The following is a 26468-nucleotide window of genomic DNA, read 5'->3' on the forward strand; positions in this document are numbered from 1 at the left end:
GGAGTACCATTACTGAAAACGCATTTCACTTAAAGTGTACAGTGGAAATTTGCAGGATAAATGGCATTTACCATTTCATAGAAATCAATTCATAGAATGTATTGTTATTCTTTTGCATGCTTATTTTTAAGGTGTAAACAAAGGTTTCATGTCTTACTTTCAGATTTATATATTTTACATTGTCAAACAATTACTTCAGATGCTTTTAATTTGCTGGCCCCTCACTATCCCTAAAACCGTCCATCACTGACCACCTCACAACTCCTAAACAAAATCCATCCCTGCCCCCTAGAAAGCCCCTTACCACACCTAAACAACACCCATTCCTGATCCCTAAACTCCATCCATGCGTGGACACCGAAACGCACGTCGGCGCTGGAGGAATCTTACTCCCCTTGTTTGTGCTTATTTGTTTGGAGAAACAATCTATATATATGGACTGTACTAGTGTTGTACTATGAAGATCAACAAACCTTGGAGATTCTGTGCCTAGAACAAGAAAGCCAATGTTCACAAATCCTCAACTGTAGTGAAGTATAATGCTGGCAACAAATCGATGGGAGGTGGATTTCAGGCGGTGTAGGAAGTCACTTGAAATGCTGCTTTGACTGCAACCTAAAATGGGATAACTTACATCAATGGCTTTCTTCAATTTCCCTGCTTTGACTCTCTGTGGTGAAAGCAGTGCAGCTGTAGACATTTGGTAGACACAGTAGAAATTAGTTTTACTAGTGGTTTTATTGTAAAAAAAAAAAACTGAAAACCTTAATCCCTAATGATAATTATGAGGTTATTTGTGGTATTGGAGATGATGTAGATTTTGGTGGTAATGAGAGCAGCTTGATTTATGACAGCAGTGTCTATTTTAGGGGATTGGGATCAGTCTTGCCGATAGGATTGTAGGTGATGAGATTTTGTTGCAGTGAACGTGAGGACGTTGTGTATAATGGAGACGATGGTGCAGTTGGGACCCTGCTTGCTCATCCCAATGCTCTTGATATGCCTTCCCAGGTGTGGACACTGCAGAGAGAGCCAGCCCTGCTCTCCAAAGGACGGCTTCTGCCTGGCATGCGAATCTGGGTGGAATGGCACCCGCTGCGACCAGCCCTGCCAACCCGGGTACTATGGAGAGAACTGTGCACGGATATGCCCACGCTGCCGGCAGGGTGAAGAGTGCGAACCTGAGAGGGGCACATGCCGGAATTGTGAACCTGGAATGACGGGGCCGAGGTAGGACAGCTTTCCACCGCTTCTGTTCCTTCCTAAAGATCCTGGGCTCCTCCCACCCATGAGCATTGCATTAACAAAGCCAGGTTTTCTGGTCAGAGCTGGTCTAAGCATTCCATCCTTTGGCCTTTAGCAAGGGTCAGTTCAGGGCAAGAGGGGAACATATTGTATATGAATTTAGTATGCATTTATATATTTATTTCCAATACCACCCACCAGATCCAAAGGCATTGGCGTGCTTATAATGAAGATTCAAAGCATAAGACACTGCGCACAAGTGACCAAGTGCATAGAGAAAAATAAAGCAAACGATTGTGGGCCCTTATTACATTCATGGGTTCACGGAGACCTTCCTAAAAGAGATGGTTGAAACCGTTCTGAGCTCTTGTATTCGTTAAATTGACGTTTTGCACACGGTTGCAGTGCTATATGCAAGTAGGAAAACCATGTTTGAATTGCAAATAATTCCAAAATAAATACCTACTAATTTCACTGTAGTATCCTACATAGTATACATATATGTTTTGTACCTGTATAAGACCGCCCGAGGTAATATGTGGCTACTTTTTAGTCAATTTTTAGTCAACAATATTTATTGTGCTTACATTTTTGGAAGCTACGTGTTCTATATGAAATTGAAGTATATGTTGCATAAAAAGGCACCCCTGCTGGAGGTCACGCAAAGGGTTATTGTCACTTGGGACAGGCCTTAGGTTGCAAGTGCAGGACCCCTATCTTTTCTCCCCCCTACCTTTCCAAAGATCCGAAATACACTCGATAATATTTGATAGTGAGAAAAAATGGCTCGAGCAGGGCCGATATTTTACAAGCAACATCTGATTGCTTTGTTTAGATACAAATCGATTCTTTCTAAGTAACTCAGCACAGACTTCCTATCTCCCGACCCACTTCCCTAGTGACCCACTGTCATGTACGGGGCCTTCAGACAGCATCGCTGGCTTTTTAAACAGTAGCACTTTGGCAGTGCTCATGGGGCCATTGCTGAACCGCATTCATTAAGGGTGTCTCTAATGCATTGCACATGGTTGGGGCACAGGCGAGCATTTTGTGATTTATATTGGTCCCTGCCACAAAAGCCACCACTTCCCTATACCTCTTCATGCCTCGTCCACCATCCCCTGTTCCCCATCGTACCTTTCTCTAACTCTTTATCGCCCAGTAAAAGGCAGTACGACTGACTCGGTGTGTGATCCTTCCTATATATATATATATATATATTTTTGATTTTCAAAACCTTTATTGTTCTCATCATCGTGTACACAGCTATTCAGCCAACAACCCGGAGGCAGGCAGCTTATTCATAGGGCGTTTTCCCGCCAAGGCGAATTTATGACGTACACCTTTGCAATTTCTCAACATTTAGATAGAACTAAATAACCAATGGAAACAACAATTAGCGAGTGTCATGTAACAGCGAGCATTGTCTAGATTGAATGTACACCAACACGTCTTCCACCATCCGTTGTTCCGTAAGGCTTGTTATGCAACACACGTCACCCACACATACATATCAGCCCAACCCATTCTCCACACCTCAATCACTATCGTTCTCTGTCTCCCCTGCCAGCCAGTCCACCAATGGTTGCCATATGTCTACCGGCCTAGATCGCTGCGGCATCATGTCCCAGTATGCAGACAGTTGGTCTTTGCAGTATATCGCCGATTTTATCCAGCTAGATACTTTCGGTACATTCCTGCGCTTCCAGTGTATCGCTATCTGCCGCTTGGCCAGCAACAAAAGAAGGGCCACCAGTCGCCTGGAAGCACTTGGCACCGGCATCACAAATCCCAGAAGTGCCAACAGCGGGTCTGGGTCGAGATGTGTATCCACTATCTTCCCTATATTGCGGAGGACTGTCTCCCAGAAGCCATGTATTGGTTCGCAAACCCAAGCAAGATGAAAGAACGTAGCCTCTTGCTCGCCACACCTCCAGCATGTTGCGTCTGCCTGCAACCCCATTTAAAAAAGCTGTTTGGGCGTGCGGTATGTTCTATGTAAGTAGTTAAAGTGTATGAGCCTCAGTCTATAGTTGGGCGACAAGTGCTCAAGTTGTGTACAGCAGAATGTCCATTGTTTTTCTGAGATACTAATGCCTGCTTCTATCTCCCATTGTGATCTTGAGTCTACATGCGGGACAGGTATTGCATTCTGCGTAGCCCTATAGATGCGTGTTATCAATTTATGTGAGGAGTTATTCGAGAGAACGTCCTCCAAAGCTGCCAACGAAGGTGGGGCCTCAGGGAACGAGGGGTATCTGCGTTTACAGGCCGCCCTCACCTGGTAGTTTAATAGAAGCTCAGAGGCAGTCGGTACAGACGACAGCACCATGTCTTGTAGTGTAAGGAACATGTAGTCTGGATACAAGTCACTTGCCACCTTAAGGCCGCAGTTGTGTGCCCTCTTCACTACTGCCGCATCCGTCAATGGGCCCAGTAGTGGGTTACCCTCCAGTGGCATGCTTGAGGCATACAATTCAGTTATACCCGCTCTATGTGCAATCTTCGACCATGCCCATCGCACCACCTCCACAGTGTCTATGTCCTCCTGTGGTCTCTTGTATTGCTGGTATACCGCCGACTTTAGGGGGCAGGGTGTCGCCACGTCAGCCTCTATAGCCACGTGCGGTTGGTAGGGTTTTGGGTGTTGCCAGTAATGCAGGTATTGGGCCTGCGCACTGTACGCATAAAGCTCGAAATCTGGAGCTGCCAGACCTCCTTGGTGGAAGGGGAGTGTGAGAAGGTTCCAGGCAACTCTGGGCTGTCTGCCCGCCCAGACCAGTGTGATGACCGCAGATCGAAGGCGGCGAAAAAACGCCATTGTTAAGGGCAAGGGAATGTTTATAAACAAGTATAAAAATTTGGGGACCACCACCATCTTTGTGATCGCTATGCGGCCCGTCAGAGAAAGCGGTAGTTTTTTCCACTTCTCCACTTTGCCTACAAGCCAGTCCATGGCCACCCCGTAATTTGATAGCCATATGTCCTGGATATTGTGAATTATTTTGATTCCCAGGTACTTAACTTCGTCGGTAACCCATTCTATTGGGAATTCGGTGTGGCATTCTAGCGTACCATCTGTCAAGGGCAGCATCGTTGATTTCGACCAGTTTATATTTATGCCAGTGAGCCCACTGTATCTCACTACCTCCCTCATCAGTGGGTCAAAGTTCTCTGCCGGCTTCATCATGTATATGGTAACATCGTCCGCATACATTGATATAAGTAGGCCTCGTGACGTGAAACCAACGCTTCGCTGGGTATGGTGTTGCCTCATGCGTGCTGCAAGTGGTTCAGTCGCAATAGCAAACAATAACGGTGACAGTGGGCAGCCCTGCCTAGTCCCCCTGGTGATAGCAATAGGAGCGAATACCTGCCCATTCACCCGTACTCTGGCGGACGGGTCATTATATAGTATGCCAATTCTCTTAGCAAACAACGGGCTGAAGCCCATATGGGTAAAGAGTCGAAGCAAAAATTTCCATTCAAGAGAATCAAATGCCTTTGTCGCATCTAGTAGGGCGGCTGCAGCCTGCACCTTAGGGTCTAGGTAATGCAAGAGCCCAAACAGCACTCTCATATTATGCGAAGTGGATCTCTCCAACACGAAACCTGACTGATCAGAGAGCGCAATTTGCGGCAGCATATACTAAAGTCCTCTCCAACACGAAACCTGACTGATCAGAGAGCGCAATTTGCGGCAGCATATACTAAAGTCGATCTGCCAGTAGCTTTGCATAGATTTTGGCATCTAAATTTATTAATGAAAGTGGGCGATAAGAGTCCGGATCAATGGGATCCTTATCGGGCTTGAGTAGCGTGATTATCAGTGCTTCGCGCATCGATTGTGGGAGTATGCCCACTTCCAACGCTTCCTCAAAGATCCGGTGGAGCTTGGGGACCAGTATATCTGCGTATTCCTTATAGAAATCTGCCGTCAGGCCATCAGGGCCTGGCGCTTTACCGGGTGGTAGGGCAGATATTATCGCTCTGAAATCCTCTTGCGTGAAAGGTAAGTCCATATACTGTCTGGCCCCATCATTAAACCACGCTAAGGCTATAGTGTCCAAATAGTCTGTTAGGACCTGATCAGACGGTGTCACCCTGGAGGTGTACAGTGTCCGGTAGTAATTAGTCATGGACTCAAGTATGGCTTGTGGCTCTCTAACTGTGTCGCCTTCTGCGTTTCTCAGTTCCAATACATAGTCCGTTCCTCTTGGCGGTCTCAGCATGTTCGCCAGTGTGCGCCCAGCTCGATCGCCTTCTCCATACCTCCTAGCTTGGCAGTCCTTAGCCAGATATGCTACTTCCCTGTCCGCTCCTCTTGATATTGATTAAGTTTCATTCTAAAGTCTGCACGCACCCTATCAGTCGGTGATTCTTGCAATGCTGATGCAATCTCAGCTAGTTCAGCCTCTAGTTTGCTTAAGGTGTCCCTTATTGACCTTAGTACCCCCGCTTTCAGCGACATACAGTAGCCCCTCGTCACCACCTTGCAGGCCTCCCATAGGGTGCCCGGGGAGTCTACTGTACCCTCATTGAGCTCAAAATACTCCTCTAGTTTGTCTCTCAGTTCCTGTTTTGAAAACCTGGTCCCGCAATGCCCGGGAGGGGAATCTCCAGCTAAACGGTTGGACATATTGTGGTGGCGTAGTCAGTGTCAGGCAGACCGCGGCATGGTCAGACAGCGACCGCGGCAAGTGTTTTACCTCAGTCGCTAAAACATGGATATCTCTAGACAGTAACCAATAATCCAACCTAGACCAGGCAGCCCTATGTGATGTTACGCATGTACCCTCCCTAAGTCCCGGATGTAACACCCGCCATGAGTCAACTAACTGTGCATCCGTAATGATATTGCCCAGCACTTCAGCGGCCCTCGGGTGATGTTCTCTAGCTGCTCCCTGTCTGTCCAATGTGCCTGATAGTACAACATTATAATCCCCTCCCCACATGATCGCGGCCGGGCCAAGCGCTTGAATCTTATGCCATAGATCACTGAAAAAATCAGGATTGTCGTCATTCGGGCCATAGACATTGACCAACACCATTTTCATACCACACAACGACCCCACCATTAGTATGTACCTGCCGCCATCATCACTAACTGTCTCATACGTTTTCCACTGTAAGCCCCGTTTTATCAATATCGCCACCCCGCGTGAGTAATTAGAGTACGTTGCATGAACAATCTCACCCCATCTATTATGTCTGAGTATGTGTGTGGCTGTAGCAGTAAGGTGGGTTTCTTGTAGGAAACATATATCTATCTCCTTCCGCTGAAGGAGTGCTTGTACCAATCTAGCCTTACGTCTATCATTCAAACCTCTCACATTCCAGGTGAGACATTTTATGTGCTTCACGGCGTCAGTTGTGAGTGATATGTTTCCCCCAGTGTGTCATCTACATATGTCTTAGTATATGTCCAGCCCCATGTATGTGGTGTGGCCCAACATAACTGTTCTACAGATGTCAGTATACCCGACCAATCGTGATACATGGCGTGATGGTGTCGCCGACCGTGCAGCGTTATGTCCCAAGTGTCAAGCACGGCGCTCCTACTCGCTTCAGTGTACATATCGCTGTGAAACAAACATATAACATTCGAACAACCCAAACTCGTGTCATCCCAGTCCCCACACGCTCCAACCCCCCCAATCAGGCTGTGCAAATCCCCCCCTGTTAACCCCCCCACTCAACAAATCATTATCACCAAACACCCGTGGTAAACAGTTATTGGGAATCATCCCCTGGGGTGCGAAGGTTGGACTACTAGTAACCCTGTACTCTTGCCAGGGTGATCGAGCGCTGGCCTGAATGCGAACACTCTAGGACCCCCCACTCCCCCGCATGCATACCTCTATATAGTCTCTTCGGAGCCCCTGGCAAGCCTCCAGCATAATAGTCTGACCTTCTGTCTCTGGCATGGCCTCTGCAGTTCAGTCACAATGCAATGTCCAAGCCATTCCTCGGCCATCACTCGACGTCACTCAGCCGTTCTTGCAATTCCGGTTCAGCCGATTGCGCCTGATTCTTTTGGTCTCTCGCCAGTTGCTTCGCATATTGCAGAGCTGCTTTTGCGTCGACAAAGAAAGAGGGCCTGCCCGGGCCTTGTACTCGAAGGTTCGCAGGATAGATTAGTGAGTACTTTGTTCCTATTTGCTGAAAAATCTTCTTCGCCGGAATAAATTCCCTCCGGGCAGCTTGGACCAGTATGGTGAAGTCCGGGTATATCGCGATATGGTTGCCTTTGTACTGCAAATCTTTCTTGTCTCTCGCCATGCGCAGTATTGAATCTCGATCCCTGTAATTCAGGACTCGCGCTATGATGGGCCTAGGTGGAGCACCCGGCTTGGGTTTGGGCCCCAATGTTCTGTGCGCCCGTTCCACCAGGAACATCTGAGATAGACCCGATCCGAACAGTTCCTTCATCATTTCCTCGACAAACAGTTCCATGCTGGTGATATCTGTCGATTCCGCCACGCCCGTGACGCGGACGTTGTTGCGCCTCGAGCGCGCCTCTAAATCTTCGATCTTTTGTTGGATCAGCGCCAGAACTCTGTCCATACCACGTACTTTCTTGTCCAGCGCAGTTTGACTCTCCTCCGTCTCAGTCACTCGCGTTTCCAGCACCCCGACTCTGCCCTCCTGTTTGTCCATTCTTCTCGTGATGCTGTCCATACGGGCGGCTAGATCATCCATCTTTTGATCTATGCCCTGTAAACTCGTTTTTAATTCCTGGAACATAGATTTTATGTCCACAGCTTGAGAGCCACCTTGATCCTCTTTGGACATCGCATCCTCTTGCTGCTCTTGGCCCGTCGTTTTCTGTTTGGACTTGTCGAAAGTGAGCCGCGGCTGTCTCGTGTCTGGTTTGCCCATTGTCGGTCACCAATGCAATCTCCAGACCAATGGGACTATGTCTCCCCTGCGTAGCGCCAGGGCTCTGTGCCGGCGCAATATTCTCCACACACGGTGCCTCTGGAGTTCAGTCGTGTCGTCTGGAGCATCAAGCAGTTAGCCCGCCCAGCTACCTCTGTGCCCTTGCAGTATCGCACCTCCTCCGCAGCGCCCGCGGTCACTTGTAGACCCCAGGCCTGACTCTCTGTCCCAATCCGGGCCTGGCGCCGCAGCACGCTGTGTTTCTCGATGTACTTTGTGAAGCCAAGCGCTAGTGCATCTAATCTCATATATAGCGTCTCGGTATTGCGTTACCTTTTCCAAGTTGCAGGGTCAAAATGGAGGTTCGCGCCTTTGCCTGGGCTGCGTGCGTGTGTGATCCACACCTCGATAATCTCCGCCGCTGCCTGCTCATTTTCCACTCTGTGCCAAGTTATGTCGCAGTTGTTGCCCTAGTGTGTAGGCGATAGTCTTATTGTGGCATTCTGCTTTGGGGAACCTGCAGTGTGTTCATCTCCGATTTGTGAACCGCCACCGCCAAGATGGCCGTCCAGTCCCCTTCCTTCCAGTACCCGGTTCTGCCTTGACCCAACAGCGGTTATTCAGGTGTCTTGGCGGTGTATGGCCATACAACAAAGCCCTCCCAGCTGCGTGAATCCCGCACTGGTCCCCAGACAGCCAGCGCCAAGTTTCGCGGTGCGAGCTCCTACCGCCTATCGGGTATGGCGCGTCCAGCTCCTCAGGTCACAGTGCCGCGTATGGCGGTCTACAGTGCCGTTCTCGTTATTGCGCTCCGGCATACGCTGGTCCGTCTGCACTTCCAGCAGTCTGTATCCTCTGCAGTAAATTCAGGATGGTCCGTCTGTGACCGCGGAAGCCACTCGTACGGCGGTCCTCTGCTTTTCAGTGGCGCTCGTCCTGGGCAGCAGTCTTACGCCAGCTCCCGGCGTCCGCGCCTGCACTGGGCCTCCGTCGCCGTCTGCTGCCCGCCAGTGATTATCACCCGCCCCGACTCGGTTCAAGCCGTGGGGTTCGCCCAACCGGTCTTGCGGTATGCATCCGCTCCGGGGATCAAGGGGCCCGAGTCCTCGCACCAGAGTTGCTGATAAATTTCGGATTTATGGGCTCGATCAGCGGAGCTGCGGTTTCAGGCAGCCATTCCGCTCCGTAGCCAAGCCACGCCCCATCCTTCCTATATTAATACATTGTGCACCATTGAATTGTGTAATAACACCTGCAATTCACCGTGCTATGAAAAACACTATGGTAGCTAGGAGTCTGAATAACCCTTAAAATCATCCTCTCTCTTCCCTCCTCACAACTTACTCAGCTGTTTCTCTCTCCTCGACCTCATTCCGACTCAACCTTTATCATTAGAACACACCGCTGACCATATTTATTGAACAGAATGAGTATCACAAAACTGGCTCTTAATCACAGGAACCTGGCTGGCCAATGATAGCCCGTCACTCCTCCATGAAGCAGCACCACCCAGCACAAGATCATCCTCTGGACCTGTTGCAGCAAGAGAGCGGGAGGGGAAGCCAAAGTGCACTAGGACTTCTTTCCAGCTTAGCCTGTCCCTGGTTTCTAATGGTACTAAATGTGAATTTGCCTACATCAAGTGCTGTCACATGCCAGCTCCGCATTCGGCTCCTATGCAGTGTTTTTCTTTAAAATCTTTTTTATCAGTAGTGCAGGTATTATACCATACATACGGTTCAGGGTGCATCAGCATAAAAAGATACATCATATCATAGCATTGAGGTATTGAGGTATCCCCAAACATGTATATAGGTGAGGCAACTCTATCCCCGGGTTCCACCGTCGCCAATCTCTTCTACCCCCCACCCAGCACAACTTTTGTCCAGTTCCGCCCCATCTTCACGGAAAGAGCATCAACTTCCCCAAACCTTCTCTTATTTTTGGACACATCCCCTGCCCTGGTACACCACTTTTTCAGCCAGCGGACACCAGTCCATGTCTCTCTCCCCGTCATGAATCCTAGGAGGTGCTGATGCTCTCCATTCCCGATCTCTAGCCAAAGTTTTGTATATTTAGGCCAAGCCCACTCCCCATGTACATTCAGAAGAAGCCATTTGGCGTCCATCAGAATCTATGTAGCCGCTAATCTGGACATTAATCTTGTTACACTCTCCCAAAAGGATTGGATAAGTGGACAGTCCCATAATATATGTATAAGTGCACCCTCTTGACCACAGTTTCTTATGCAGTATTCCATGGGCACCTATCTTATCTTGTCGCTGTGTTGTTGAATAATATGATCTATGTAGGATTCGGAGCTGGACCAGACAAAGCCCTTCCCTTATTGCTATAACTCTTGGACCCTGCAACGCCTCACTCCGTTCTTTGTCATCCATTTCTCCAAAATATGCCCCCCAGTGGTCCCTGAAGAAGCCCAGTATGCCCATTGTGTAGTTTATAATGTTTTTAGGTTTCGCCTATTATCATTCGCTTGCGAATGTAATAGGCGAAAATTCAAGGGCTCAATCGACTAGTGAAACCACTGCGGTTTCTTCACAGTGCATGTGACCACGTGACCACTAAAGCGGGTCACGTGACCACACAAGCACGCGCATCTCCCTAATCCGCAAACAGCATTCATTAAAAAAACACAGAAACCCCCGCCCCCATCCGGCTTCCCTCCGCGCATCTGCCTGCCACACTTCTCCTCCCCTCTCGCATTCCCGCCCCCCCACCAGGCTCTCCCGCCCCCATCCGGCTTCCCTCCACGCATCTCCTTTCACCATGCCTGCTTCTATCCCCACACTTCTCCCCTCGCTCGCATTCCCGCAACCCAAAATACCCTTTGTTTAATGGGGTCTTTGCCATACGATATTCTCACGTCCTTCGGGATGCAGTTAGAGGAACAGCTTTCACCCTCTACAAACTGCAGAACCCTAATACTGCGTGAATGTACCTACTTGGCTCATAAACTGAAAGCACACCCCCATACCCAGAGCAGGATTCTTCAAACGCACACGGATACCGATGTTCGGTTTTGCGGTTTGGAGTTAAAGTGTTCGTGTAGAGCAGACTTCTTTTCCGCAAACAGCATTCATTAAAAAAAAACACAGAAACCCCCGCCCCCATCCGGCTTCCCTCCGCGCATCTGCCTGCCACACTTCTCCTCCCCTCTCGCATTCCCGCCCCCCCACCAGGCTCTCCCGCCCCCATCCGGCTTCCCTCCACGCATCTCCTTTCACCATGCCTGCTTCTATCCCCACACTTCTCCCCTCGCTCGCATTCCCGCAACCCAAAATACCCTTTGTTTAATGGGGTCTGTGCCATACGATATTCTCACGTCCTTCGGGATGCAGTTAGAGGAACAGCTTTCACCCTCTACAAACTGCAGAACTCTAATACTGCGTGAATGTACCTACTTGGCTCATAAACTGAAAGCACACCCCCATACCCAGAGCAGGATTCTTCGAACGCACACGGATGCCGATGTTCGGTTTTGCGGTTTGGAGTTAAAGTGTTCGTGTAGAGCAGACTTCTTTTCCGCAAACAGCATTCATTAAAAAAAAACACAGAAACCCCCGCCCCCATCCGGCTTAACCAAATAGCGTCGCCAATACGTTTCGCATTTGGAAAGTTGGAGCTATTGGTTTTGTAAATGACATTTTATATTTATATATTGTTATTGACAATGCCAATAACTATATATAAATATAAAATGTCATTTACAAAACCAATAGCTCCAACTTTCCAAATGCGAAACCTATTGGCAACGCCAGTGCTTGCTATATGTTAGGGAGATAGCCTTATCTGTCATAGGATCGAGCAGTAACTTGTCTTCAAGGGGGATGTCTCTTCCACCTGAGACCCCCTGACAGATGTACAGTCAGGGCGTGCACTACCTGTAGATAACAGTAATGTTGCGGGTTAGCAAGCTGAAACTCCACCTGTAGTGTCTGAAAGGGCTAGGTAACCGTTTGTTTCCAAACATCCCGTAATTGGTCAATACCCAGCATCTCCCAAAATGAGAAGCCCTCCAGGCCACCCACTTCCAACAGCAAATCACAGTCCCACGAGGGGTTTGCTCCATCAAGGTCCCTGCCCATCCCAGGAGTCCCAGGGCTGCTGACCACATTTGCACCACTGTCCGAGTATGTATTGGCAGGTTGTGTCTGCTCCTATGCAGTATTATGCACATAGCACCCCTCTTGTAGCAACATTCTGAATCCCCATTACCTCCATCGTCTTAAACAACGCAAGATAACCTTCGATTTCAACCCATGGTTTGACTAGCCTGACCTTTCCTTTTCGAACGCCCTAACCCTTGTTTGCAGGATACAGCATTGATGCCATCTTCATCGCCCAGGGAACTATACCTAGATCTATGGAGTAAACACCATGCAATTCCATTAATCATCATAACTTTGACATAAATCAATGGGAAATATAATTTCCCCAATAACTCCAGACACACATTCATGCCTGGAGGAAGGTATCTTATTCCTTCCTTGGCAAAGATCCTTCAACCTACATTTTTAGCACTAGACTAAATCAGCTACTTTACAGCCCCATCCCAATCATCAATCATATGCTTTCCGATACCTATAATTCTTTAATCCATTCACAGACCATTGTCTTGTCACTATATCAAGATCTGCCAGGTGGTTCAAGAAAGCTCTTGCTACCCAAGCCACAATAAGGACCGTTGAGCACATATAGAGGAATGGAGAAAAACTCACTGGCCGACAGTGCTACCAACAGTATTTAATGCTCCAAATGACCATCCAAGAACTTTTCTGAAGCATCTTAGAATTTAGGAATCAAGCAGCAAATGCTAATAAAATCATCCCCTCTCAGCAATGCTGCAACTCCATGCCCAGCAGATGTGGGAACATCCTAAGACCTGGATGGTTGTTTCATTACTAAGATCAATTTGTTTTCATCATGCTGTCATCTTCATCTCAGCTCCTCCTCCACCTTCCCCCAAAAGGGTCTCTCTCTCGACACCTTCACCCAATCATACCTTCTGGATTCCAAGATCATGTTGTCACGTGTCGGAAGTCTGGATCACTAAAACCCTTTCCCTGTTTGCCCTCTTCAAGAAATGCCATATCCATGTCGTCATGATAAGTACATCTATCCACTCGAACATCACACCTCTCTCCTCCCCCGAGCCATCTGTAATCATCATCATACCCCCTCACCACTTTGGGATCCTAACAAAACACATCTCTTGCACATTCTCTGAGCCAGTCCACTTCCCGCCTTTCTTCTTGAGATGGTTCATTGGTTCACCAGCTTTCCTATTTCTCCTGTACAGGTGTGACTCTCCCTGCCCGTCTGGGAGATTTGGGGATCGGTGCCTGTTCTCCTGCCCAAACTGCGGGAACGGAAGCTGCAGTCCAGTGAGTGGAGAGTGCGTCTGTGAGCCTGGATTCTGGGGAGTGAGGTAATATATGGTTCTCAGTTCTAGAGCAGAGCTCTGTGGAGTACGGTATGGCTCTGAAGGCCAGGACGTGGTTACTAGATAAACGAACAGGCTCCTTTCTGCTTTTTGTTTCCACAGCTGCAACGAAACCTGTCCCCATGGACTCTTTGGGGTGAATTGCTCCAGTAGCTGTGAGTGTCATGGAGCTCCATGCTCGCCACACTCTGGAAAGTGTGAATGGGGTAAGTGTTGTATTGTATTGTGTTGTAATTGTATTTATATAGTGCTTAATACTCATGACAAGGCGTTGAATCGCTTTTCAGTGAGTAGCACGCTACTCTGGAACCCAAAGGATTAGTGGTGGATTAGTCTAGGGAAATATGAGTTAATCTGAGCGGCTGTCATGTGAGTCTGTTAGTTGGATTGAACAGGATAATGGAGGGATAGAAGAGGGAAGAAAGTGTTATTTGGGAGATTATACTAGTTAATGACGTTTGGGATGAGTCAAAGGAGGGGTACATGAGGGAAGGATTTAGAAGGGGTTTTAGAGTGAGGATTGGAGTGAGCCAGGAGGGATAGAGGAGGAAAGAGTCTAAAAAGTGTCATGATGGAGATAGTAGTAGAACGAGTATTGTACTTTCCCTTTTCTGCCCCATTTATAGATCCACCCCAAACGCAGCCAGGGCCGTGGTAAGGGACGGGTGTACACATGCTGGCATTGGCGTAAATTGGAGATATCTCTGTGTTTGGCCTCTGTTCATTTCAGCGCATAAGTGTCCTTCCTGCACTTTTCAGCACTTTTATATTCTTCATACTGTTTCGAGTACATGTCCGTCTGCTCCAACATGGACATTCCGCTGGAGAGAGCTGTTAGCCCTGCGGCCGCAAACACAGCACTTGGGAATTGAAGGGTTTTTCTGTGAGCAACAACGGCTCCTTTGTTTTCTAGGTTCTGAGGAAGGTTGTGGCGTTCCTCGCTCAAATGTGGGTTAAATATGTCATTTATTGACATTGTGGCAGAACTAGAGATAAACAAATTCACACCATGTGTTTTTGAGAACTGACAGTCCCTCTTTTGGTGACATTCAGGTCACCAAAGCCTCTCTGGCTGTGCAGGTCCCACTAGCCCCTGGTACACAAGAGATGGCAAGGACTCACAGAGAAAGTCAGGAAAAGAAACCATGAACAGAGCTGTAGAACTCATGAAAAGGAGCTTGGAGATCAAGAGCAGGCTATGCCCAGCTGGCACTACTACTGTTCTGTTGGCACAGGTAAACATCCATAGGCACATAGGCACCTGAGAATGTATCCAACAGGCACTGGCACAACAAATACCCTTCTGGACACAGGTTCTTGCACAGGGATGACAGCAACGTTACAGACAAAAGAGACCTAGTTTCAAGGAAGACAAGAGGCCACTGCCATCTCAACTGAAGTGCAGCAGGGACAAAAAAGAAATGCAAGCTACAGGACAGAAACTGCAGGCAGAAAAGTAGGTAACTAAAAAATGAGACTGTAAGTCAAAGAAGTTAACAGAAAAAAACAGAATGATGCACGACCCAACCGCAGCAAATAAAGAAGCAACAAAGTTCACAACTCGCAAAGTTTCCCAGGTCCATGGCGGACTACCTCATCCAGTCCAGGTATTTGCTTTGCATTCTGGGACTTATAACTCTGTTCACCTCATTATTAAACCAACACTACATGTTTCAGAATGCAAATCAAGAAACCTGACCTGGGTGAGCTACTCATGCGTGGACCTGGGATACTTGAGATATTTGAAAGTGAGACTTGGAGACAAGGGAGCTCACAGACACAACAGAATGCTGCCATTGCAGACACAGGTAACAGAGCAGAGATGGACACTGCAAAAACAATACTAGGATTTGGGATGTTTCAGGTTCTCAAGGAGAGGTTCACATTACAAACGGGGGTACCAAGCAGGAGCTGCATGCAGTGACATTTGCCAAAACATACCTTGCAGAAGAAAATATTCTTAAATGCCTACTTGGTGCTCTCACCCACACAGGGTGGGAAGGAGTGCAGCAACGAACAGGACTGAGCTAGTTGCAGCAGAGAGGAGGTGACAGAAGTTAAAAGTCCTTCCTCCAGCTCTCAGCGTGAAAGAGTCCATACAGGCTCCATGTATCCGTAAGAGAACAGAACTAAATCATGTTTGAAATGGGTCTGGTTTCACGTCATGTTAAGACAGCATGAAAAAGACATGGAGATATGCTTGAGCTGATAACACAGGGCTCAGTTTATCATATTCACGGAAGAGCATACAAGTACCAGATTGCACCACCAGATGGAAACCAAACCCTGGAATGACATTAGGAATGGGTCTGAATTCAAATATAATCAGGAGTGCATGTGGATGAATAGAGGAAAGTATCAGAGGTTCTAAACTACTGCTCATGATGAAGGCATATGGACTTCCAGGACTGCCACCTGGTGGCAGAATGACATGACCTTGAACTGCTGAAACAATGTTACTGAATGTAAAAGAAGAAATCCTAACGTTGCAAGATGATGAGCCTGCATCTGCATGCACGCTAACTACTGGACTTCAATGCATCGTTTGAAATCAAGCTCGATGGGTTAGCAAAGTCCATGGGAATTGTAGAGGCTCCATTGTATATTGTAGGAAAGTCACACAGCTTAGATTTAATTGGACTATTTCATGTTCAAAACCCTCACAATCCCTGGTATGCTACAGTAAAGGCCATCTCTCACGTTCAGCTAGTGAACTCTACTATGCCGCTTTATTGACTGCTGCAGCGTCATCTAATGCATGTTTGTAGATGCAACCCAGCTTCACCTAAACCAGCAGGAAGCACTCTCTGAACCTGCACCCAGGGGTCATTTCCATAAAACATATCCACCACTGGGTGTGGACCCAGTCGGATACTACGTCTTATTTTGGACTACCTCAGCTTATTGGCCAACACTTTGCAGAACTTCTGAAACCTACAAGATCTGTTTAATTGTAAACTCTGCCTTACCCCTCAAACTAACACTCCATAGGGATCCTACCAATGCAACAGCTGTTTCTACAAAATAATGCTGATCCTTGTGGGCCGAGGTCGTCTTGGGTTACTGCAATGCCAGCGACATCGGATTCCAAACAAGACACTCTCTAAGCTTTCAGGAGCTTCAAACCAGAAAACAGTCTTGCCATATGATGCTCAATCTTAAGATCCAACAATGACTACAGATGAAAGAAAAATCTCAGTTTCAAACTGTGGGTGTTGTCCATAATGTTTTGCTTGAACGCTCCAGAACCCTTGGAGTCTTCAAGCCCTTCCTTCTGGAGCCGGGCCAGAGGTTGGCTGCCAGCAATCACCTCTTAATTCTCCAAACAGAACCCACAAGCTTCTGGGGGAGATCCATCCTTGTTCAAGGCGTAGCCTCTGGGACACCTAGTCACAGCCCTCAGGGCTCGAAGTAAACTCATGATTCAAGACAACAAGTGCCGGTGTGCAGCCCGAGTGGGGACTCTGACGGCTGTGCCTACACATCATAATCTATTAGTGAGAGTGATTGTGAGAGGATGTGCTCTGCGCCTTCACTCCTTTAAAGCTAGGCGTGTGCAAAGTTGTGAAGTGAAGCAATTCATGTAAGCATTTTTTACATTTTGCCAGATGATAAAATGGCGTCCTGCACAATAGTGGGAAATTGTTTCAGTTGCAGTTCACAACTGTGAGCAGGTGGGCGCTACCTGACAGCTACACGCTAAGTATTCCTTGCCTGCCAGAAGTCCCCCCTGATTAAGGACATAATTGTAGCATTTTCCTTCTGCTAGTAAGGACCAATGGCCTTATTTAGATCCGGGCAGATGGAATACTACGTCACAAACGCAACGGATATCCTGTCCACAGTATTACGATCTCCGTAGGATATAATGGAATCTTAAAAGGGCGAACGGGATATCCTTCCCTTTTGTGATGGAGTGTTCTCCTCGGCTAAATTCTGAATCAGGCCCACAGTCCCACCCCTCTTGGTTGGCATCCATCTACAGTGGCGCAAATAAAATTAAACTTCGCTTCTGGCAAAGTCGCGGAGCTTTGTGATGGACCAATTGTCCCTTCAGAGCCCAGCTACAGGACAATTCCCTGAGCCCTCTGACAGCACAGCTGCTCCAGCTATACTGGCTTTAACCTAACCGGTGAGTCTCCCTGTGTGTCTCTAGTGGGAGCCATAGGTACACTCCTCTACATCTAGTAGGCATTGTTATTTGCGAAATGTGTCACTTGAAAGAACACAAGATCACCCGTGTCTTGTAGATCTCAAATAAAACTCCTGAGTTTATTCCAGTACGTGGAAAATTCTAGCACAAGTACCCAAAATATATGCCAGTGGAACACTTATGCTAAGTACACTGGTGATAACTGCAATTCTTTCAATTCAGATCTTTCTCCTCCGAAGACCATTAGAGAACTCCATGTGACCACGAGAGGGTATCATTGTCACTGCAATCAGTTAATGCTTACGATGTATCTTGAGGCATAACATATGTCCCAACTCAAAGGCCATTCATTGTCCCTGCTCTGGGAGCAGTTTTCACACATCTTTCATGCCTAATTCCGCCCAAGGACAGGCTGGGCAGCTGCTGGAGAGCTGCCCCCAGCAGCTTCAGACAAAGTAAAGGAAACTTTCTAAAAGTTACATTTCCCACTTAATGAAAATCCGAAATTACCATTACATTAGATTTTTATCCTACAGCTGTCAAAGGACAAAAGTTATAGATCGAAGTGTATAATGTATACCTTTATTTTTCCTATGTGCCAGCTTTTAGCCTGACTGGTGACAGTGTAGTTTTGGGCCTAGTCACTAGGGGAACATGCCATTTCAGATGTTAACCATGTTCCACTCTTAAATATTATGCGCCCTACGTTGTGGGCAGCAAGGTATGCTTAGGGGGCAACATATTTAATATTTATATTCATGTGTTCCTACCTGTCAAAAGGGTGGTTTAACAGGTACACGCAGCAAGGTTCAAGCTGCTGTTGTCAGGACACAGAGGGTAGGCATGAAGCTATGTTTTCACTGCCACTGTAGTGGATGGCACAATAGGTGCTGCAGAACACAAGTGATAGTTAAACTTCCATGCCAGGGGTGTATTTCTGCACCATCTATTATGGGTTTATAGGAGAGTAAAATGTGTCAATCAGGCTTGAAGCCAATCTTGACAGGCTTTAGAGGTTAGAGCACATACACTGGTCACAGGATAGCTTTGTCTGAGTGTTAGAGTTCAAAATTACCAGCAGGTGAGTTCCAAAAAACAGCAAAACTGGGGTTGACCAACTACAAATGGATCACTTTGAACTATGATGATATTTATATAGCATGGTGTTCATCAAAATAGAGGTTTCTGACCGAATTACTAAATTAACAATCAGTATAAAAACACTTTGCACCAATCATTGATCAATGGTGTGAATCCAATTGGAGGCATGCATGAGTCCTTTCTAATACATTAAAACAACCTGCTCCAGTAGACAAAAAAACAATTGCTTTATGTACACAATGCATCGAGATAATAAGGAATTTAACCTATTACCGAATAGCAAAATGGGTTAGCGAGTCGGTATTAGGAAGAGGCGTGTTAAGGGCATCCCTTCCTATTAGGGAATTACAAAGGTATGTAATATTTTCTGACCGGCATGCGGTCACAAAACATTCGCATTTTACCGCCAATTTCAAGTTGGTGTTGACCCATTCATAAATGGGAAGGGGGTCGCCAGGGGACTCCTTCCCATTTGTGAATGCATGCAAAAACATTTTTAAGGGCAGGTAGTGGTCCCACAGACCTCTCCTACTCTTAAAAAATGAAACTGAAGCGTTTAATTTTTCTTTTTGAAATGCATCCTATTTTACTTTAAGGAAAACAGACTGCATTTAATAAATGTCGCTTTATATAAAAGCAAACACAGACATGGTGGTCTGATATATACAGTAGACCACTGTCCTGTGTTTTTAGCGATTCCCAATGCGTCGCAGATTGCGACCTACCTCATTAATTTTAATGAGGTAGGTCAATTGCGATCCCATTAGGAATCACTAAATGTTTCAAAGACACATTAGTACATAGGTGTTAGTGATTTCCTAATAGCAAATCGCAAAAATGTGCTAATAAGAACTCGCAAAATGAAATCTACGTACATGTGACACTTGCTCACAATAGACAGCTGTGCCATCAAGCTAGAGCCAATAATTTAAGTGAAATACTGAAGAGTGAGTAAGTTCTGTTTAGCCACTTGTGGCTCATATAATGGATAGGCCCTATTTACTTTTTTTTAAAATTATTTCTCTGTGCTCTATTCATATATAAGCCGCCAAGCTCTGGAACTCAGTTGAAAACATGGCAGTTTCCTAAATAACTGCCCCACCACACATTACGGCAACAGAGCCCAGAAAACTGTTGCAGCCTCTAGAGAAATCCTCAGCTTCCAACCCACAGATTCAAAACAAACCTGCCAGCAAACTTCTTCAATAATATGCAGGTGAGCTATGAAGGGCTGATCTATACTTTGCCATGACATTATATAGTTATGGACTTGCATATATAGCAGTTATGACCCACAATAAACCTAAGACCATAATACGCAGCAATCAGCAGTAAGCGGTAACTTATACCTCTTACATTCACATAAGACATATCTGCTACGAGGGTTGCCCATCACCATAACTGTGCAGGAAAAAATACTGATATCAACAAATGAACAGACCTGGAATAACTGACGAGATTTATCGCACATTGCTGGACAATTTTGAGGACTTTAATATAGTCCACCACTGCAGCTCCCAAATATCTATACACTTTGACTACTTCTTTACATCTCACGATGCCACTCAGATATAGGATGATAAAAACAATATCCATCCCAACAGAGCTCTCCACTACTCTCTCTCACTCCAACGTTGCCAGCTCAGGACCACAACTATACACAAAACCTCAGACTGGACAACCCAGTGCAGTAACCAGCTAAGCAGACTGTAATCATGGGAAATACCATCAAGAGACCTACAGAGCTGCTAAAAGATACCAGCAGACTGAAAACTATAAAACTGCGCATATGTCTCTCACACTTGATCATCCACCAGACTGCCATGCGCTGTGTCCCATAACACAAAAAGCACACCTCAGAGGTCATCCCTCTTGACATGGAAACACTTCCCATATAGGATCAAAACAAAAGGAAACATCCTACCAACCACACACTCTACAACGTGTAGCATGCTACCCATATAAACAAGCACTTCAGCACCCTACATAGGGGTAACACGCGCTATATAGATGCAGCAATACAATACAGTACATCAGAGCCTGGAAGTAAATGATGCTCAGAGTTTGAGCTAAAAATGTAAAACCCGCTCCTCATAACCTTCTACACAAAAGTACGTGAATGGGCAATGTCAACAAAAGCTATGTTGTAAAACAGTGCAGCTGCCGATAACCATACACTGACAAGTAAGGTAGCATATTCAATGTACTTACTGATCGCCAAAATTAACAGAATACTACGGCTCCTCCTGGACCCCATGCCACTCAACAAACTCATCATGTTAGAGCACTTTCATTTGACAACTTTACAAGATGTCATCCCCGTTCTTCGATAAGGAGATTTTACGATTGCATTAGACCTCAAAGGCGCCTACTTCCACATCCCCATCCATCCCACCCATCACTGGTACCTCCAGTTGGTGGTACGTGCACAGCACTACTAGTTCACAGAGCTGCCCTTAGGGTTACAACTGCATCAAGGGGTTTTACCAAGTGTCTGGCTGTTGTGGCCACCCACCTTAGAAGAGGGGGCATCCAACTCTTACCTTATCTCCATGACTTGCTGATCAAGAGCGTCAGCAGGAAGCAATGCCTAGAACACACTCAGACAGCACACAATCTTCTGCACCATCTAGGGTTTACAGTTAATGTAAAGAAATCCCATCTCCAACATCTGCAGATCCAACCATTTTTAGGGTCAGTCCTAAATGCTGTCATGAGTACGGCTTACTCCAATGAGTAGAGGGTCATGGCATTCCAATAACTGCTGCCTCTTTTTCAGTCTACTCACCCATTATCAATAAGAACTGACATGAAAAATGCTTGAAATAATGGAATCATGCATAGCAATTGTTTTGTTCGCCGGGTTATATATGTGTCTCCTACAACAGTGCCTCGCCAGACAATGGTCATAAGCGGATAGTCAATTGTAAGATCTAGTGTTGATAAAGGTGCTTTCTGCATTGGTGAAAAGCCAACCACATGTTGCTAGGTAGGCCTTTCTCTGACCCTTTTCTACTCATGACCATAACTATTGAATCATCTCTCATAGGACGCGGGCAAACGCTTTGGCAATATAATACTGGAAGTTACATTGACCCATCTTCAGCAGAGCAGGTACATCAACTACCATGAGTTACAAGCCATTTTCCTTGACCTCAAAGCCTTTTAAGTAGTTGTCCAGGGCAAAGTAGTCTTTATGAAGACAGACACATATCAGCAATGTACTACATGCAAAAAAGGCGGACACCCATTCCCTCCTGCTATCTACCCTGGCATTTCAGATGTGGCCTTGGGCAAAATTGTCACAAAATACAGCTCCTTGCAGAACATCTCCCATGTACAGACAATGGCTTTGCAGACCTGCTAAGCAGGACACATCAACAAGTCCACAAATGGCAACTCCACCCTCATGTCTTACAACAGGAGGTCAACAGTCCACCTCTTTGCCACTCAGGAACACGCAAAATGTTCAATCTTCCCCTCCAGGCACCCTCACCCACAGTCCATGGGCAATGCACTATGGATGAATTAGTCCGCCATATTTGCCTATGCTTTTCTACCACTCCCATTCATACTATATGTTATAAGGAAGATCAAGCTAGTTTCCATGACCCTCATTCTCATTACACATGCCTGGGCCAGACATCCATAGTACTCAATGTTGCTAAAAATGTCTATTAACACTCATAAGGACAAATCTTCTGATTCCACTCCAGGGAATATGCAGACATATGCACTCCAGACACATAAATGTAGCAATATGGTATCTGAGGTCTTAGGCTTCGAATATTTAAACTTCCCAGAGGACAGGTTATATTGTGTGAAATACGTAGACCTACCACTCGTGCCTGCTGTGCTGCAAAGTGAAAGATCTTTGTCCATTACTTCCTCCGAAATAAACTTTGTATGAGTTCCTACCTATTTCATCTGCCAAAGGCAACGCCTTCACTTAACAGCTGTAGCTGCATACATGTCAAACAGGGAATGCTCATCCTTTTTTAGAATCCTGGTAGTTAAATCTTTTATAGAGGTCTTAAAAGGGCCGGACCATCTAGAACACCTCCAGTACCCACTTGGAACTTAAATGTAGTTCACTAGGCTCATGGAACCCCCATGAGCCTAGGAAATTCAGAGGAAAGTCAGTTCCTTTATTGGAATGTAGTTTTCCTGGTAGCTATAACTTCCATTGCCTTGGCATATTAGCAAGTTACATGCACGCATTGTCCAAGAGGCATTTATTCAGTACAGGCTGTCCTGTGTGCTAATCCCAAGTTCTTACCTAAAGCAGTTTCTCCTTTCCATTTGAATCAGACTATTGAGCTGCCATCTTCTTTCCACAACCCGCTTATGCTGCAGAGTAAGCTTTGCACACACTAGATGTAAAACAGGCACTCATGTATTCTATTGACAGGAAAAAGTCTTTCCGTACAGCTGACCGCTCTTTGTATGGTAAGACATAAAGAAACAGACAATTTCTAAAGCAGGCATTGCGAGATGGGATGTAAGATGCATTTAGACTTGTATCTAAGGCGGAGAGAGAGATCTCTGTACCTCCTAGGGTATATTCTACACGTAAGGAGGGGGCTACCATGACAGTCTTGGGCAACATCCCCATAGCTGATAGATATAAGGTAGAAACATGGTCAAAACCGCACACGTTCACAAAGCATTACGGCGTGGAAATATAAGAGCGTGCCAGCAAGCTATGGTAGACCAAACTGTCTTAAGAGCTGCATTTCAAGCATAATCTTCCCGCTACCTACTGCTGGGGGACACAGCTTTATAGTTGATGCAAAGCATGTGTATAAACTGCCACACATGATACAAATGGAACATGTTACTTCCCCGGTAGGCATCAGTTTGTTGCATGTAATGAAGTAGATTAAGATGCACCCCCCCTCCTACCCGGAAGTAGGAAATGGTTGTAAATGTATTTTTTAACGCTCAAGAAATTTTCTTTAACTAACTACAATTGCCCAGGACACATATACTTGCAATTCTCTACTTCATTCTCACCTTTCACCCGCTGTGGGGAAAACAATCTAAGGGTGCAGTCAGTGCTCTTGCTCAATGTGGACTAATGAAGGAGTCCCTGTAAAGCTATTACTCGGCACATCTTCACAGAAAAACAACTTGTGATGTTCTTACCAAACACTAGGTGGCAGGAGCATGCAAAGCATGTAGATCTACGGCACTACCTACCCAGCACAGATGCTTACATAGAAAGTATTATATTGCTTACCCCTGGTGTCTCCAGGCCACTACACTATTGCACTCAAAGTTGGATATGAAAAAGGCGAAAAAAATGTAAGTGGGTTGCCATGATAAGGTGGCATTCTCGATGCAATTTAGCAGGCAGAAAGTCTAGGAGCTGATGGAAGCAGCAGGGCCCCTGTCTCCCGAATGAATGGTGGCAGCCTCCCAACTGGTAAAGGAGACCCTTAGTTCTTACATGAAGAAGAAAAGCAATGAGGTGCCTTTTCCCTGAAAAGCTATCTCAGTGCTGCTGCAAAGCTCCTACACTAAGTCCAACAAGTGCAAGGAACTCCCTTCTAGGGGCCAGTAGTTGCATGAAACAAGGCTCACTTGCATGAGGCCAGGACCCAATCAGAAGACGTTCAACCTTCACATTGAAACTCCGTGGGAGAGAGAGCAGGATGTGTCTCTGCAGACAAGTTACACGACTTTCGGCACTGGAGAGACGCGGAAGCCAGAAATAGTCTGTGCATTGCCAATTGAGAGGCTGCATTTGAGAAATCCACAGTGAGCGAAAGTTATTGCTCCTCAGAACAAAGCTTACTCTACACCTGAACAATATTGGCTCACTCCAGCTCTCATGGTCAGAAATGTCTACCAATAAATATATATATATATATATATATATATATATATATATATATATAAATATTTTTTATTAGTGGTATGCGGATCTAGATCAATGTACAAACATCATATTACAAACATTAATGCAATGTGAGAGCAGCTTGGTGCAATTCCTGGCTCATAGAGCGCATCTCTTAGGAGGCGCCATATAGGAAGTAATTTTACTTTGTAATTCTGGCAATATTGCTAGTGCAACCTTCCGGGGACACTTAATATCCCACCACCTGAATGGTCGTTTTGCAGTTGCATCCTACCAATAAATATATTAAGTTCAAAATATTGACTACTAACATTTTGTAAGATTAAGCATACATAGGGAAGTATAGGTTAAATATTTTTTATAACTCCACGTGTACCTACCTTGGCAATATGTGGGAGCTGATTTTGTGGAAGCTATGTAAATGTAATCAATATAAAAACGTTGATAATTTCAAAGAATGTGGTTTTTGGAACTGCACCATTTTATGTGACTTAAACGCCTTTTGAGGTGCTTAGTTAAAGAAATTAATAATTTCAAGTAGTGTTTAATTTGAATTTATTTTGAATGATCGATGCTTCTTAATTTGTCTTGAACTTCAGTATCCATACTTAAGTTGACACGTTTTCCAAGTAATGTCACTTTCTCGAGGCTTTTGTGTTTCAACAATTCTTAATTACTGCAAAGTATCTTTATCGAGATCTTCTTTAAGTCTTTTATTTTTACCTCGAGTAATAATTGGGATGTATCAATGTGACTGTCCTTTAAATAACTTGGAAGAGATTAATTTATAGTAAGACTTTTCTTAAGAGTACTACACTTTGCAATGTAATAAAAGACTTAATTAGCTGTAAGTTATCGAAATACTAAAATCTGAAAATAATGTAAAGACATGAATTGGATGAAATAAATGCAAACTAAAAAGCTACTTGAAATTAGTAATGTCTTTAAATTAACACCTCAAAAGTTGTTTAGGTTACAAAAGCATGTCAATTTTATGCTAACATCCAGTAGTTTCTTAGATGTCGAGGACACTGGGGGGACTAGACCAGACAAATCAAAAAAAGGGTAAAAGTTCAGGGTCAGAGTAGTCCAGCTGTGCTGAGACTGCCTTTTTCAGACCCAGCCTTACGAGTGCTTAAAGGGTAGGAGGTGGGTGGACTGTATGAGGGCTGTGGATGTTCTGAGCCTATAGACCCACCGAGAATTAAATCCAGGCAGGTTTACAAGACATGTTGTTATCTTATGTGAAGGATTTTGTAAAGCGTGATGTTTACAGCAAGGGGGCATCTTTACACTAAAGGAGAAATAGAAGAGGAGAAAAAGGCAGCAAAGCAACCAAGAAATAAGTCTCCTTTTGAAACATATGTGGTCCAAAGTTTGGGCGCATGAAGGTAAAGGAGTGACCTCCAAGGTTTGACTTATTAATATGGGAGCCATGAGGAGTTTAGCCAATTGAGATTGGTGATAGAGAATAGACCAATGAAGTTTGAGCCGTAAACTCTTGGGACCAGAATTGTAGCATCCATAAAGCCTTGGATTGTACAACATAGTTTGATGGGTAGCCAATTGAATTCTCAAAGGTAAGGGGAATACAAGACTGAAACAATGGCTGCTGAATTTTAGACTGTCTAAATACACTGAGTGAGATTCTCTAGTATCCCTCGGAAAATCGAGTTCTCATAGTCTAGCAGAGATTACAAACAAGTGAATCCCAGTTTTCTGAGCAAAGGGTAGAGAAAAAGTACCAATTTGCTGAGCAT

The 26468-nt window shown here is 45.6% G+C and overlaps 1 protein-coding gene across 1 annotated transcript in view; it reads left to right on the forward strand.

The window, feature by feature from the left end:
* The window catches only part of SCARF1 (scavenger receptor class F member 1), a 232104-nt gene that overhangs the window by 89443 nt on the left and 116193 nt on the right, over window positions 1–26468 (forward strand). Inside the window, exons 5-7 of the mRNA XM_078680166.1 lie at window positions 1012–1230; window positions 13448–13576; window positions 13694–13797. Of these exons, the coding sequence (XP_078536292.1) occupies window positions 1012–1230; window positions 13448–13576; window positions 13694–13797 (452 nt within the window). The remainder of the gene's footprint in view (window positions 1–1011; window positions 1231–13447; window positions 13577–13693; window positions 13798–26468) is intronic.

The sequence above is a fragment of the Lissotriton helveticus genome, chromosome 3_1 (assembly GCF_964261635.1).
Source record: "Lissotriton helveticus chromosome 3_1, aLisHel1.1, whole genome shotgun sequence".
NCBI classification, from domain to species: domain Eukaryota; kingdom Metazoa; phylum Chordata; class Amphibia; order Caudata; family Salamandridae; genus Lissotriton; species Lissotriton helveticus.